The 14,875-nt window shown below is 32.4% G+C and overlaps 1 protein-coding gene across 1 annotated transcript in view; it reads left to right on the top strand.

Annotated features, from left to right (window-relative positions):
* Positions 1 to 14,875, top strand: part of LOC105320444 (mucin-5AC) — a 54,641-nt gene extending 39,766 nt beyond the window's left edge. Inside the window, exons 44-59 of the mRNA XM_066068553.1 lie at positions 482 to 591; positions 679 to 737; positions 1,687 to 1,835; positions 2,060 to 2,197; positions 2,771 to 2,827; positions 3,249 to 3,290; positions 3,516 to 3,625; positions 3,855 to 3,913; positions 4,637 to 4,782; positions 11,206 to 11,331; positions 12,845 to 13,003; positions 13,154 to 13,263; positions 13,498 to 13,556; positions 13,653 to 13,795; positions 13,879 to 14,044; positions 14,620 to 14,875. Of these exons, the coding sequence (XP_065924625.1) occupies positions 482 to 591; positions 679 to 737; positions 1,687 to 1,835; positions 2,060 to 2,197; positions 2,771 to 2,827; positions 3,249 to 3,290; positions 3,516 to 3,625; positions 3,855 to 3,913; positions 4,637 to 4,782; positions 11,206 to 11,331; positions 12,845 to 13,003; positions 13,154 to 13,263; positions 13,498 to 13,556; positions 13,653 to 13,795; positions 13,879 to 14,027 (1,616 nt within the window). The 3' untranslated portion in view covers positions 14,028 to 14,044; positions 14,620 to 14,875. The remainder of the gene's footprint in view (positions 1 to 481; positions 592 to 678; positions 738 to 1,686; positions 1,836 to 2,059; positions 2,198 to 2,770; positions 2,828 to 3,248; positions 3,291 to 3,515; positions 3,626 to 3,854; positions 3,914 to 4,636; positions 4,783 to 11,205; positions 11,332 to 12,844; positions 13,004 to 13,153; positions 13,264 to 13,497; positions 13,557 to 13,652; positions 13,796 to 13,878; positions 14,045 to 14,619) is intronic.

Consider the following 14,875-nt stretch of genomic DNA (forward strand, 5'->3'; position numbering starts at 1 on the left):
ATAAGTAATCATGATAGAATACGGTCGTGTCAATTTGATTAAATGCATTATTGATTTTTTTTTGTTGGGGTATATTTCTATTTGAAGAGTTTGCCCCTTAGTTTGTTCAAAGAACATTTTTATTTGAATATCTACTTTTTTTTAATATCCTTTTCTTAAAAATATTTATGAATTTTTCTCTTAGAAAAGTTTGCACATTCTAAGCACAAATAGTTCTAGCTAGACTTAACTGCATCAATTTATGAGATTGAAGACATATATAGAAATATAATACAATATTTAACTTCTGAATGGAGAAAAAAATATTTTTAAATGTTACAAAAAATATTTAATCATTATCGTTATTTCTATTCCAAAATTCACATTTACGTTCACATAGACTATTGACATTGACTATTTTCAATAATCAAATCAATGAACAAAAAATGTCCAAATTTTAAATTAACGTGCGATTTTTTGATTATCATTTTGTTTTAATCAGCTGCCCAGTTGCTTTTTTCGGTGACCCTACCTGACTTTAATTGGACAAATGCGTTGTTAGATCCATGGTCACGATACTATAAAGAAATACATGCGGGAATTATTAGAAATGTAAGTATTTTTTAAATGTTATTTCAGAAAGTGTTTTTTTTTTTAGCTCTTTATTATATATTTTACATCTTTGTCATTCTATTTCAGTTTAAACAACAGATGCAGAATTCACAAGAATTTCTTTACTACGATGTGCTGTCATTTAGGTTTGTAATTAAATTTGTCAATACAGGTAACATCCACTATGGAAACAAATCATTTTTATCTTTTAGGTTTTTTTTAAATTGTTTAAAGCTCAGGTTCATTATCAGTCCGGCGTCCATCTGTTATCCTCCGGTGATATAAATTTAAGTTTGTTCAAATCATGATATTTGGGGGTATATTGGGGCCACAATGGGAGTCAAATTAAAAAAACAATTTTTTTAAATTGTAGATTCAAGTTTGTTGAAATAGTTTAAAAAACATTTGGCCAAAAAATGCGTGGGAGCTTCATCGGGAATGGTAAATTCAAATTTGTTCAAATCATGATCTCATGGGTTAGGATGACCACAACGGGTGTCAAATTTTTACATAAGAAAATATATAGAGAAAATATTTTAAAATATTCCTCCACAAAACCAAACAGCTAAGAAAGCTGTAACTTTGGAAAAAGCAATCTCGTATAGTGAAAATTCAAGTTTGTTAAATCATGATCTTCAGGGGTAGGGTTGGGTCACATTAAGGGGTCCAATTTACATAGAATTTTTTTTTAATGATTTTCAAAAACTTTAATGATACGGTATATATGTATGGTATTACTTAAATACAAGCCTCATGACAAATTGCTGATTCTTAATTGTTTACGCTGTGATCCTTGACAATTCTTGGGCACCACAAGGGGGTTCAAAGTTTGATGTAAGTTTATATGTTTAAGTGTTCAATATGCGATATGACTGTGATATCATCCTGTTACAAAGAGGCGAGGTATAATATTTAACATTAGAATATCCGAAAATATTTTTATACAGAATCTTTTCTATAACATTGTCCGGATATTATGACTTCATAAAAGCTTATTTTATCATGACTATTATCGATTAGGTGAGCGATGTTGCCCATTTGCCTCTTGTTTAACTCATGATATTTTTCTTATTCCTTTATTGATATTTTTTGTAGGGAAGGGCAATTTGTGATTGCAGACATCATTTTGACATATGATAAATATTTGATCACTTCTTCATCTGTGGTCAATAATTTATACATGCTTCACAGACATGGCTTCATCCAAAATCTGAAAATCCAAGGAGACGTCAGTTATGACAAATGTATGTTTTTAAAATGATTATTTTTTTTAATTCACATTCAATTTACATACAATTCTTATGGAAAAGATTAATTAAGAAGGCATGTGATCAACAAACCAATCAGATATGCCTCCTTAAACCTTAATTACGATACTATTGCCATAAACAAGCCTAAAGATGGCCAAGACTATCCGGCTATTCTTTGTTTACAATTCAAACCGAGTTGAATATATTTTGTATTGCAGTGGTAAAACCTGGAAGCTGTCCATATCCGTCTCTAGCTATATTGAGATCCTGTTCTGACACGTGCACAGGAGATACAGCTTGTTCGCGAAATCTGAAGTGTTGTTTCAATGGTTGCGCACGCACCTGTGTCACTCCAGGTATACTTATCTGGACCAACACGATTTCCCCCTTTATTGTTTGATCATTAAGGATTTGTGATTATAAGTAATCCATTTTGCTTTTTAAATTGTTTTTTTAATATCTCAATCAATAATGCCTAATGGAATTCTCTCATGCCATTTTACCTATATAGATAATCCATATGATATTTAATTTATCTTTGTATTAAAAAAAAATGGTACACCAACAAAAATTAATTGCCATATGGATTATCGTTAGGTGAAGTGCTATATATATATATATATATATATATATATATATATATATATATATATATATCTGAGATAAACATTTTCTATTTTCTTTACATTTTTGGTAAAAGTTATAATTAACTATTCTGTCTACTAAGTACCAGAAAGTTTTTCATGTATGGTTGAAAGCACAGTTACGTATTTGGGTTGTTTCAAATGTAGAGCGTATTGCTTGTAAAAAAAATTGGTGTTAACTTTCACCTAGCCTTTTACTTACCTTCATCTAGTAAATGGTTTATTTACCATTAGTATTATTATGTTGTTTTATATTTTTAAACGCAAAGTTCTTATATTGTTTAGGATATGTATATGCACTGCATTTAACAACAACCGAAGAAACATTCTCTTCAACACCAGGTAAGGACATATGGTCGCAATAATTTTATAAAAACAACTGTCATTAAAGAACTTTTTGATACCATGATTCTTCAACCTGTTTTTATTTTTCAATTTCAATCCAAGTTAACATTAAATTTAATTTTAAAACTAATTATTGACACTACATGTAGTAAAGAATGTGCATCAATTCCTGATTCAAAAAAAAATAAAAGTTATGTAAATAGGACCAGGAAACAGTATTTTACAATTCCCAAATGTTGACTTAGATTTATTAAAAATTGTTTCCCCGTAGATACCGGTATTTGGGTTTTTTCAAGCTCTTCATTAATAAATTCCTTCCTTAATCCAGTGGTATGAATGAAGGGTATGTACGACTTGGACAAACCTTTAAAAACCTCTTATATTGCCATTGATAGTTTGTACTTCATTTCTTTTTTAGCTTCGGGAAATACGTTGCAACCATCTTCCAGTCCATCTAAAGGTTAAAGGAACATACACAATTCTCTACTAAATACCAAAAACAAAAAAGTTAGATTAGCTAATATATTTAAGACACAAGCAGTACACAAATGTACACGTTTTTGTCATGGCTTTTTCGAATATTTGCAATAAGATACTATTGATATTATATTGATAGATATATTCTAAAATTGAAATTACCTAGACATTACGCACAGGTGTATTTACCATATAATCTCTATTTTAGTGCTACGGATGTCATTTGTCTTAAAGTTAGTAGATTACACATGGTCCAGCGACTTATTACAATCAAGCTCGGACTATTATCAAAAACTTAAGTCTACTGTGATCCAAAACGTAAGTAAAAATTTACAATTTAAAAACCTTAAATCCTTGCATGTAGCATGTTATTTCAGACAAGTGTATGTATATAAAAAGCGACATAGCCAATTTATCAGGTATACTCTGTTGAAAAAAAGGTCTTTTCATATGTTTTCTTGCTTTGAATACCAACTATAATATATTTTATGATATTATATTTTATAATATGCAAAAGTTTTAACACTTTTTCTTTCATTATTAACAGTTCAATGTACAGTTTAGTGGAATGCCTGGTTACTTAGGAGTGGAAGTTGTATCTTTTAGGTGGGTCATACGAAATTTTATAAACAAAAAGGTATACACATTTTTGTCTTTTGAAATCACCTAAAGTGAAATCTGAAGTGAAGACTTCGGATCAAAATATCAGATCATGAGTTGGAATCCACCCGGAGCTTTCGTTCATATTTACATAATCATTTTTAAATCATCATTTTTTATCCAAAATTGCTTATTTTTCGCCTATTTGACTTACATATTTCTAATGCATTATGCAATGTATCATAATAAAATAAGTTTCCGCTGATTTGAGAAACTATTCAAAGGTGTAGTGAGCCACCTTAATATTTCAAATATTTCAATAGAGCCATTTTAAATTGGTACTGATATGAGAACACGTACTTTAAATGTGCGTAGTTACTTGCATAATATATTCATCGCTATCCTTTATCCTACATCAAAAACTGTCATAGGAAGGAAATCATTGAGAAAAAATAAGGGAAATAGATAACACACAGATTGATTTAAACTTTTTTTTACTTTAATGAGTCGGGGTAGTGTTATTTTGCTTTTGCATCTCCTCAATTTTATCTTTAAATTTAAAAAAATGGTTTATCAATAAAACAAGCAATGCTCTTTTCCCAAATGTATCGTTTTATTACTTGTCAACTGAAAGCATCAAGATACAATCAGCTCAACGTTAAATTTGCATTTTGACGAGTTATAAACAATTTAAGAATCCATTTGAGTACATCTTGGTGACTTTAACAGGGTTGGCGGACCTTTTGTTGATCTAGTAATCACATACGCCCCTCCTGCTACGGATTATGCAACTGTACTGAACACCGTCTTCCTCCTGACCAAGCACGGATATATCCACTACTTACACGTACATAACTTCATTCATTTTGATCACGGTAAGATTTGTATGACATTCATGAGTGGTAAAAATTGTCATCCTTGTCTGCCTCGGATTGACAAGTTGTCGTCCGCAGCAGATGTAAAGATTTTTTGGTGAGCTATTAGATATTGGATTTATTACAACCACGTTTTCTTATATTTGTTGTTTATCAAATTCCGTATAATATGATTGTGTATGTCTAGGGCGTACATCTTTTCGTTCAAAGTTTCTTTTGTTGATCGTGTTTTATTGCTTAAATACCATTATTTAAGCATAAGGTTTCTTACAGCAACATTTTCTCAATTATTATTTACAGAACGGGGTGATTTTAAAACTGTCTTAAGTTCATCCCACATGAGTATTATGTCCCTGGGAGAAAAATGATGTCCCGTTATTCGTTTCTCAAAAAATCGTCCATTAATCTTTCCTCTGTTTCTTGCTGGATCAAAGCCTGAAAGATGAATGGCTTCTGCTCCAATTCTTTCACGGCATATTCCATTCAAGTACACATCTTCTATAAACAATGAAGGCACATAAAGTGTTGAATTGTATAATGATGTTATGATATCCCCAGTTATTACATAGGCAGTCCCACTTATGTATATTGGGTACTTGTCCTTTGGATATTGTTCCCTGGACACATACCACTTTGATCCTTTGTCCCGAAATGGGACTGAGTGTGAATTTTTCACTCCTAGAATGGCGTTTTTTGGTTTAGTTTTTCTCAAGACATTAACTAGGTTTTGAATGTTTATAAACATATCATCGTCCGATTTTAAAACGTATTTAACTCCGGGACAGTTCAGATGGGCCCATTTTAACAACGCTACCGACTTTTTAGTTAAACTATCATACGATTCTGTAATGTTTACCTGTACGATATCTTGAAATTGTCCTTGTTCATCCTTAAACAGTTGTTGAAATGTTTCATTTGAAAGTGATGTACCCGTGAAAAACAACAGCCGTGTTTTTGCATCAGAGCTATTTTTGTTTCCCCAGGTTTTTCTAATGGCCTCTCTATGCTTAAAATTCCACATCGAACTTGGAACTAAAATGAGTAATTCTAGGTCATCTTCACATCTGCCTGGGTAATTTTCCGTTTTTTCACTGCCATCAACTCCATTCTGATTTTTTTTCATCTTAAAGTAGAAATTGGTTGAATCTTCGCGGAAAGCCGGCAAGTTTGTCCCAGGTTGAATGTACATGTATAAAATGATAAACACAAGCGCATTTGTTAACAACAGACACAGGCAACATTTACGTCGCATCATCCTGCAATAATATGAACCGAGTCGTGTATGCCTCTTACATCCAGAGCAAGGCGGAACAAGCACTTTGTCGTAATTCTATATCAACCAACAAACATTTCAAATGCAGGGTGTAAGAAAGTTTAAAAATCTTACTAATTGCCTATCTCAAATATAAAAAAAACGTGACATTTGGTGTATGTAAATTTTCTCTTCTAATCCAAATGAGCGGAGTTAGAAAGAACGAGTAATTTATCCCGTACACAGGCATTCCTGTTGAGTTTGTTTACTTTATTTATGACCTTTGAGGCAGTACATTTAATGAATATTTGCACTCTTTGATAAATCCGACTCACAAAACCGATTCACAGAAACTTTAATAATTTTCAGAAAATTGAACAGCATATCCAGCGTTAAAACTTATTTACTATCACAGTTTTCAGCAGAATGACATCAATAGAACTGTTTAAATTCTTGTCCAGCTCTGGCATATATCTTGTTTCTGAATATTTTCTATAATATCTGTCCACTTAATGACTCTTCCGCATTTACATGTTAATCCAACAAAGCGTTGAAGTGTATTGCGTCATGTTGCTTCATTGAATATTGTACGTGCTCTGTTACGGTAAACTTTTTTGCGCGGTTACAACAATTCACAATTATAGTGTATCATATTGATTCATTACCAACCATTGTCCTTTTATCACGTTTTTCGAAAAAAGGTATGAACCATTTATTGTGAAAGAAGTTTGCGTTTGGGACTCATTTTAAAGCAATCGATTTAAATTGTTAAAACATTGACCATGATGTAAAAAAAATAATTTATTTGCACTCATGCTTGCTACGATTTTCAACTTGAGATTTATAAAGCACAGTAAATTCTATACTCTTTTCTGATACTGGCCCATCCATACTCTGGTGGGCACAAAACGGGGAGAAAATCAATAACTGGTGCTCTATTTCTTGTACATACATTGCGTAGTTCTTAAAATTTGTTTGCAAATTCCGCTGTTTAGCTTCCAATTCTATTCATCATAGCTGGTGTTCTTTTCTTTTATATTTACTCGGTGTATTTCTTTAAATTTGCTTGTAAGTTCAGTTCAGCAGTTCAGTTCAGTGAAGTTTAATTCTATTCATCGGAGCACTGATGAAGAGTACATGAGTACATAATAAGTCAAAAGACAAAGAATGGTCAGAAATATGCATTGATAATACCAATCCTTAATATTTAAACGCTGTACGAATGAAAATGTCAGTTTTGCCCGTCTAAAGAGTATGATCCTAAATAATTAAGTGATATATTTACTTTTGGAAAGTAAAATATATCTCATAGGAAAATAATCATTTCTGAAGGAAAACATATTTCCTATAGAATTTTTTCATTAAAAAAAGTCTGTAGGATTTTCCTAAAAATTTAATAATAAATTTTATTCAGTAGTATAGTGTTTTCGACAGGAATCTAACTCGGACATAACGTTTTAACTCCGAAATCGAAATTAATTATCTTAAGAATTTTCAATATCCTTTAAATATTTATTTCCAATTCTATTGGAATTGCATTTTATATATAAGTTGGTATAGTTCTATTGGAAATGTTCTACCTATGTCATATTGAAAAATGGCTTTCCCAAAGAAATAATTAATTTTCCTTAGGAAAATATTTATAAATAGGGAAAATATTTACAACAAAAGCGGTTATATAATTTAAAAATCCAATTGTTTATCATCCTGCAACTCGGAGGGGTGTAAAAAAAAAAATAACACCTTTGGAAGTCCATAATTATCCGACAGTGTTATAGACTAATGCTAAATATTTTTTAGATATGGATGATTCACAGAAACAATTGTCAGTGAAAAATGTCAAAAATTATCAAATACAAACAGAATGTTTTAAAAATACCCTGAGTTATCTCAAACTATGAACTTATAACTTTAAAGCGTGACTCGACCTCGACAAACATCAAACATCGGATTATCTGACACCGTATAGATTTTTTTTTTTGGCGGGGATATTATTTTGGCCTAATTTGGCAACTTTTGAAATTTAACCTAAATTAAAATCATTATTTACGTAATATAATTACATCTATATAGATTTTGTTGACAAACATGTAGTTTTCGGGTCTTATTTTTTATGCATCTTTGAAAGTCTGTGTGCATGATAAAAAAACAAAACAGGGCAATTGTTGCATACACGTAGTATTACAGATACAAAAAAGTGGACGCACAAGATTGCAGGAATCATCGACAAGAATAAATTGGATTTAAATGTCTATTATCTTGAAATGGTACAGGTTCGAATAAAAATTGATTCCTCAAATATTGCAAGCTATATTATGTTGAGAGTTGAAGTACATGTCAATTTCGACCATATAAAAATCCTACAATCATTCTAAAGAGGGCAATGAGGGGTTAATCGATAATAGTTATTATAAACTAGCAATAAAAATAGAGAATATGTGTATATGGCAGCAATCAATAACGACAAATTAAAACTTTTTTTTAAGTGGCATTTTTTTGTTGAAATATGTCATATTTATCCCTGCGAATGTGTTCGGAATGTTTTCATTATCGTCGCTAAGTATGTTATATATTCAGAGGTGCTCGAATGAAAGTTCACGAGACTTCCCTGAAAGTTTAGTTCCTGTGAAATTTTGAGCGGATGTATGATTTTTTGGATAATATTATCAAAATATGTAGGTACTAGTCGATTTTTAAATTATTTATTGATATATGTTAAAAAAAATCTTTTAAGATGTATGCCTTATTTCATCACCTAGCGGTTAGTTAAACTAAACGATGATATTCAGAACAGAGATATTGTTCGTGTTCAACATTTCTACACGTGTTTGAAAATATAAATATTGGGTTGCTTGATAAAATCAGAGCCATGTTTGATGCCTTTGGTTTGCAGGGAACGTTCTGCATGAAATGGGATAGCACTGTCTGTTTCACTATTGATGCTATTACTCGGTCAGGCGCAGATCGAAAAAATAATCCTTAGGGGTGATCGCTACTAAGCATGTTACTTGTTGCAGCAGCAGCAGAAAAAAACCTATATTTTATAATGTTACATTAATTACTAGCACTTATTTTCTCCATCAATTATTGAAGATAAAGTTTAAAATCAATAAACGTCTAGATTTCATATTTGAATCTAAGTACCTAGATTCTAGGAAATAGACTAAAAACACGAGGCACGATTTTTACTGCGAAACTGAAAAGGTCAAATAGAACCACGTGGTCTAGAATTGAATGAAAATAACATTCGCAGGTGTGATCTTTACCCGTAGATCAGAGATCCAGATCCAGAGACAACAAAATCATTTTAAAAACCGCTGAAAATAAGTAGGATTTTGCATAAATTACGTTGTTTTGCTACCTTTACCCCCATATAATTATACACTTTTCTGCATTTCAAACATTTTTTTTACCGATTCCACGCTCAGGTAAACCGCCCTTTAAAGATTGATCTTTTATATAATTAGGCATCTTGCAGGCATACTGAGCACATACTAATTTTACACAAGTGGGCATGTCATAAATAAGAGGCCCATGGACCACATCTCTCACCAGAGCAACAATTAAAATCCATTTTCCCTTTTGATATTTTTACGGTTATAAACATGCTCCTTTTCTAACAGGATGATTTTAATTCTGTAGTCATATCACATGTTGAGCACTGCAGTTCTCAACAAGATTCTTAGCAATTATTTATATATGGGATGTAAACCTGCATCAAACGCTGAACCCCTCATGAGGCCTAATAATAGTCAAGGGGCTTTAGCCTAAACAATTTTAAAAAATCAGCAATTTGTTTTCCTTTTTAAAATTGGATCATTAAAGTGGACCCACCCTATTTCTCAAGATTTTGATTCTAACGAATTTTAATCTGCATTACCTAAAGTTACTTTCACTAAAATTACATGGTTTTTTGGCAAATGGTTTATTAGAAGATTTATAAAGATTTTTTTCTCCATATAAATTGCTATGTAAAAATTTGTGCCCCCCCCCCCGTTATGACCCCATCCTAACCCCAGGGATTAAACAGACTAGAATATACCGAGTCCCTACATGAGAATGCTTCCATACAAGTTTCAGCTTTTCTTGCCAATGATTCCACACAAGTTTCAGCTTTCCTGTTTGATGGTATATGAAGAATATTTTTAATGATTTACCTTTATATTTCTTTGTAAAAATTCAACCCCCAAATGTGGCCTCACCCTACCACCAGGGGTCATATTTTCACAACTTTGAATCTACTCTAGCTTAAGATGTTTCCACATAAATTTTAGCTTTTCTAATTAATTGCTTCTTGAGAGGAAGTTTTTTGAAAATTTCCTAACTTTTTGAATTAATTCCCAACTGTCTCCATGTAAAAAAGGCGTTATCTTTACTTTCCAGAACTGTGAAATTTCCTTTACTTAACGGTGCGTTGTGTCAAGTTCGGTTGAAATTGGCCCAGTGGTGCTGGAGAAGATGTTAAAAATGTGATGTTGACATACTGACGGACGACATACAACGTGATCAAAAAAGCTCACTTGAGCTTTCAGCTCAGGTGAGCTAAAAATAAGAAATTCAATACCCTTTTGTGTTGAATTTTACGAATGTGCATTTACTCTTTCAAAAATCTTGTCTTTAATCGGGAAACAAGCAAGCAGTATGATGGGTTATTAAAACGAATTTAAATTTTGAATTTCATATCAAAAGAGGGTTTTTGTCTCGATTCTAAATTATCCATCGTTACAGTTATTGCATAGCTAAAATTTGAAATTGTTTACAAAGTTCATTTCAGCTTGAGTGACCATAAAACTCTTGGGCATCTTGTTGAACACAAATTTATTTGTGATAAGATATAAAAATGTTCTTTAACAATATTGTAACTTGTCTTAAATGACACTTCTTTTTTTAAAAGTAAGTTATAACTTATCTACTGAAAACACTTCGCCCCAGAAATTTTTGTACTGAGACATTTGTCATTATTTTTCACTAAATGTGGGAATGAAACAACCCATGCGAGATCTTTCGCATTTCACAAAATTGAGATACATTCAATCTCTTTAAATTAACGTCCGACGTAAAACTTACCAAATTGTTATAGATATTACATATTGTATGATATAGTGACCCGGGAAAAGGGGGTGGGGTGAGAGAGGCCGTTCAGTTTATTAAGTGACTTTTCTTTATTTTAGTTGTCAAGACTGGAACCTGTCCGCCGGTGCTAGGGCTTGGTCCCTGTGGTATGAACTGTACGGGCGACAGCAAGTGTCCGGGGAAGCAAAAGTGCTGCTCTAATGGGTGTGGTCTGACCTGCAGTGGTAAGCGATTCTTCGAAACTTTAAACGTTGATCTCTTTGATAACTACGAGTTCTTTTCCTTTTGAAGACCAGTGCCTATTCAAAGAGATATTAACAAATGTGTTTAAAAAATTGGTTAATTTTATTTTCAAAATCGGATTGTAGAGTTGTTTTTTAGTTTTGTTTTTAGGAAAAATTAATGAAGTTGCTATTCGTTTTTGTCCGTCGTAGTGCGTCGTGCGACGTGCGTCATCCGTCGTCCGTCGTACGCTAACAATTTTACATTTTTAACTCCTTAAAAACTACAACGCTAATTGTTTTATTATTATTCATTTTTTATACAGATAACAATTATTCATAAACAATACAGGAATAAGTTAGGAAAACATAAATCTAGATTTGACAATTAATACATAGATATCCTGTATATTAAGTCGAATATATTTTGTGTCAAACTAATTAAGTTTTTATAAAAGAATTGGCATTTTTTACCGTTTAGGCATGACACCCCTGTTGCGAAATGAAATTTCATTTCATTTTTAATGTTCAAATGTTTAACATTTGTAAAATCATATTTTTTACACAATGGTTTTATAACTGATAATAAAGTTTTATATTCACAAAGCCAATCAGACTTTCTCTTAATAATAGTGGAAAGCACTTGTAGTGTTTTTATATTCCCGTTATCATCTTTTAAGTCTTTTAAGTAAAGTATATTACTGTTAACCCAGTTTTTAAAAAAATAATGTTTCTCCTTTTATTTTGATATTGTCATTATTCCAAATGGGTTGTTTTATAATATCATTAGGTGATATGTTATCGAAGTTGCACCTTTGTTTACATTCGTTAACAAGGCTAATTGTTACCATTTTTGGTGTGAGGTATCTCTTTGGAAAGAGGGATCTAAATTGTGAAATTCGTGGTTCTACCACCCCCGGGGCACCACAAGTGGGGCCAAATATGCAAAAAAATGGCCAAATTTTCAAAAATCTTCTTCTCTACACATATATATTTGTTAAAAACTAAATATATGATTATGATGTCCATGAAACCCTCTACCAAAATTGTGAAATTCATGACCCCTGTGTCAGGGGTTCAGGCTCCAGGGTGGGGCTAATATTGCCATATAGTAAAAATGTATTAAATATTAAAAAATCTTCTTTACTCCCAAACGTGTGGGCAAAAATTGAATACATGGTTATGATGTCCACTAACTCCTCTACCTAAATTGTGAAATTCATGGCCCCTGGGTCAGGGGTTCAGGACATGGGGGTGGGGGCATTATGGCAATATAGTGTTAATGCATATAATGTTTTAAATCCTCTTCTCTATTCTCACACAACTGTATGAAAAACTGACTTCATAATTATGTTTACCAGGAAGTCCTATACTAAAATTTTAAATTTTATGTCCCCTGGAGTCCCCTGGAGTATAGGTTTTGACTCTAGGGCAGATGAACGTTAAGGTCTATTGGCCTCTTGTCTTTTTTGTATTTTTATCATCAAAAACGCATATCAATTTTTTGGCACACAAGATATGATTATAACCTCGCCACGAACAACAAATCCCCCGACAACAAAACCAACTACAAGACCGGCAACCATTCCAACAACAACAACTCCATCAACAACACTGACAACTAATCCAACAACAATTCCGACAACTGTTCAGATACCAATACAACCAGAGACTGGTATGTTTTTCATTATTTTTGGACACAGTTGTCAAATGTGGTCGTATAGTGTTTCGATTCGCTTTTCCCTAAGCGATGTGTTGAAATAAACTTACATATATCTATTTATTATAAGCAACATCGGGTTGTTCGTCTCGTTCAATATTCTAGTGAGCCTGCTGTCCGTTACGATTGAGTTACAGGAAAACACGTGGAATACATCATTACTGGATCCACGATCTTTTTACTACCAGTCTCTGTATAGTACAATCAAAACGAACGTGAGTATTGGTTGAGCTTTTCGAGCAGTATTTTTAATTCCCGGTAAATCGTGATTTCAGATAGTCAATTACAGCAAGTAAAACAGGTAAGCTCAAATATAATTTATAATAGTATTTTTTCTAGACAAGTTGAAGACACAGTCCACTTCCCCTATTACAATATCAAGTTTACAGGTTGGTGACTCTACCTGAGCTAATCGTATGATCTCTTATCAACATGTTGTTTTGTTTCAGATTTTGCAGTTGTTTAGACTAAAGCCGGGAATTACTGACGTTTTCATACAATCCTTCCGGTATACTTTCTCGCATTATCTCATTTTTCTCATGTCATTAATTTTTAACAGGATCCTCTGATATGATGAAGTTTAATAAATTATGTATTTCCGTAGGTCGCGTAACCGGGTGGATTTAATACTACGTTACAACACGGAATCCATCGCTCTTATCGACATCATCACCACGTTGATAGCAGCACGTTCATCCGGAGCAATCCATGATCTTAAAATTCACCACTACATGACATTTGACACTCGTAAGAATTTACATACGACAGCAAAATGTTGTTTCATCAATGTTCAGTACTGTCCATTGACAATTAATTTATTCTATTAACAGAAATGAAACCCGGTGATTGTCCAGCAGTCTTGGTCAGTAGCGGTGCATGTCTAGAGAGCTGTATGGGCGACGGGACTTGTCCAGGTGTAGAAAAATGCTGCTCCACGGGGTGTGGGCGAGTGTGTACCTCGGTCTATCAGCCTGTCTGACCACTACAAATCTACGGGTAACCAATCATTTTGAAATTCTTCTTAAGACAGCGGGTTTTAAAATGTTGATAGACTACTCGACTACTCGAATTCATGAGCATCGAGAATTAATTTATAAAAAAAAATCAATTGGATCAATTTAAAACTCGGAAGCCATAAAGAAGCCATGGGGAAGTCATCGGGACCTGAAATTTTAAATCTGTATAACCGATATTATTGTAAAAATAAGTGGCTTCTGTATAACAGAGATTTCATTTATCTTTGTTCCTTGCAAACGGATTTTACTGCTTATAGCTGACTGATATTAAAATCCAGAATTAAAACTTTGAAAATATACGTAACTGTTAAGAAGAGTAATTAAAACAAAAGTTTCGTGAATAAAATATCTGTCGCCGTTCATTTTGCACGTGAAAGTTGATTGAGCGGGATCATTAATGCTTAATAAAAGGCATTTTACAGCAATATATTTTGCATGTGAATAGCAGAGCAATGGTTTAAAACGGACCAAACTGTAAATTTGACCATCATGCTTATCATTCTGTATATTATTTTGTTCGTTTTGTAGTCTGTAACTTTGTGCTTCTTTTTTTAGGCTGGTGCTATGGTATGCACACTAATTGGACCAACTGATTTGTTTGAGGTTCCCCGGGATTATTGGTTCTAGGTTCCTCAAGGAGTTGTTCTAGATGACACCTTCTCTCTCTTCCTTTATTATCGCTTATTAAACTCTTTATTTTTCTACTGTTCTTTACGGTTGTTATTATTATTATTGTAAAAAAAAAAAATTTGTCAACATATTTATTTTTGTTACGATTGTTGATTTAAATATAGATTTTTATACTTATAAA

The sequence above is a fragment of the Magallana gigas genome, chromosome 8, assembly GCF_963853765.1.
Source record: "Magallana gigas chromosome 8, xbMagGiga1.1, whole genome shotgun sequence".
Taxonomy (NCBI): domain Eukaryota; kingdom Metazoa; phylum Mollusca; class Bivalvia; order Ostreida; family Ostreidae; genus Magallana; species Magallana gigas.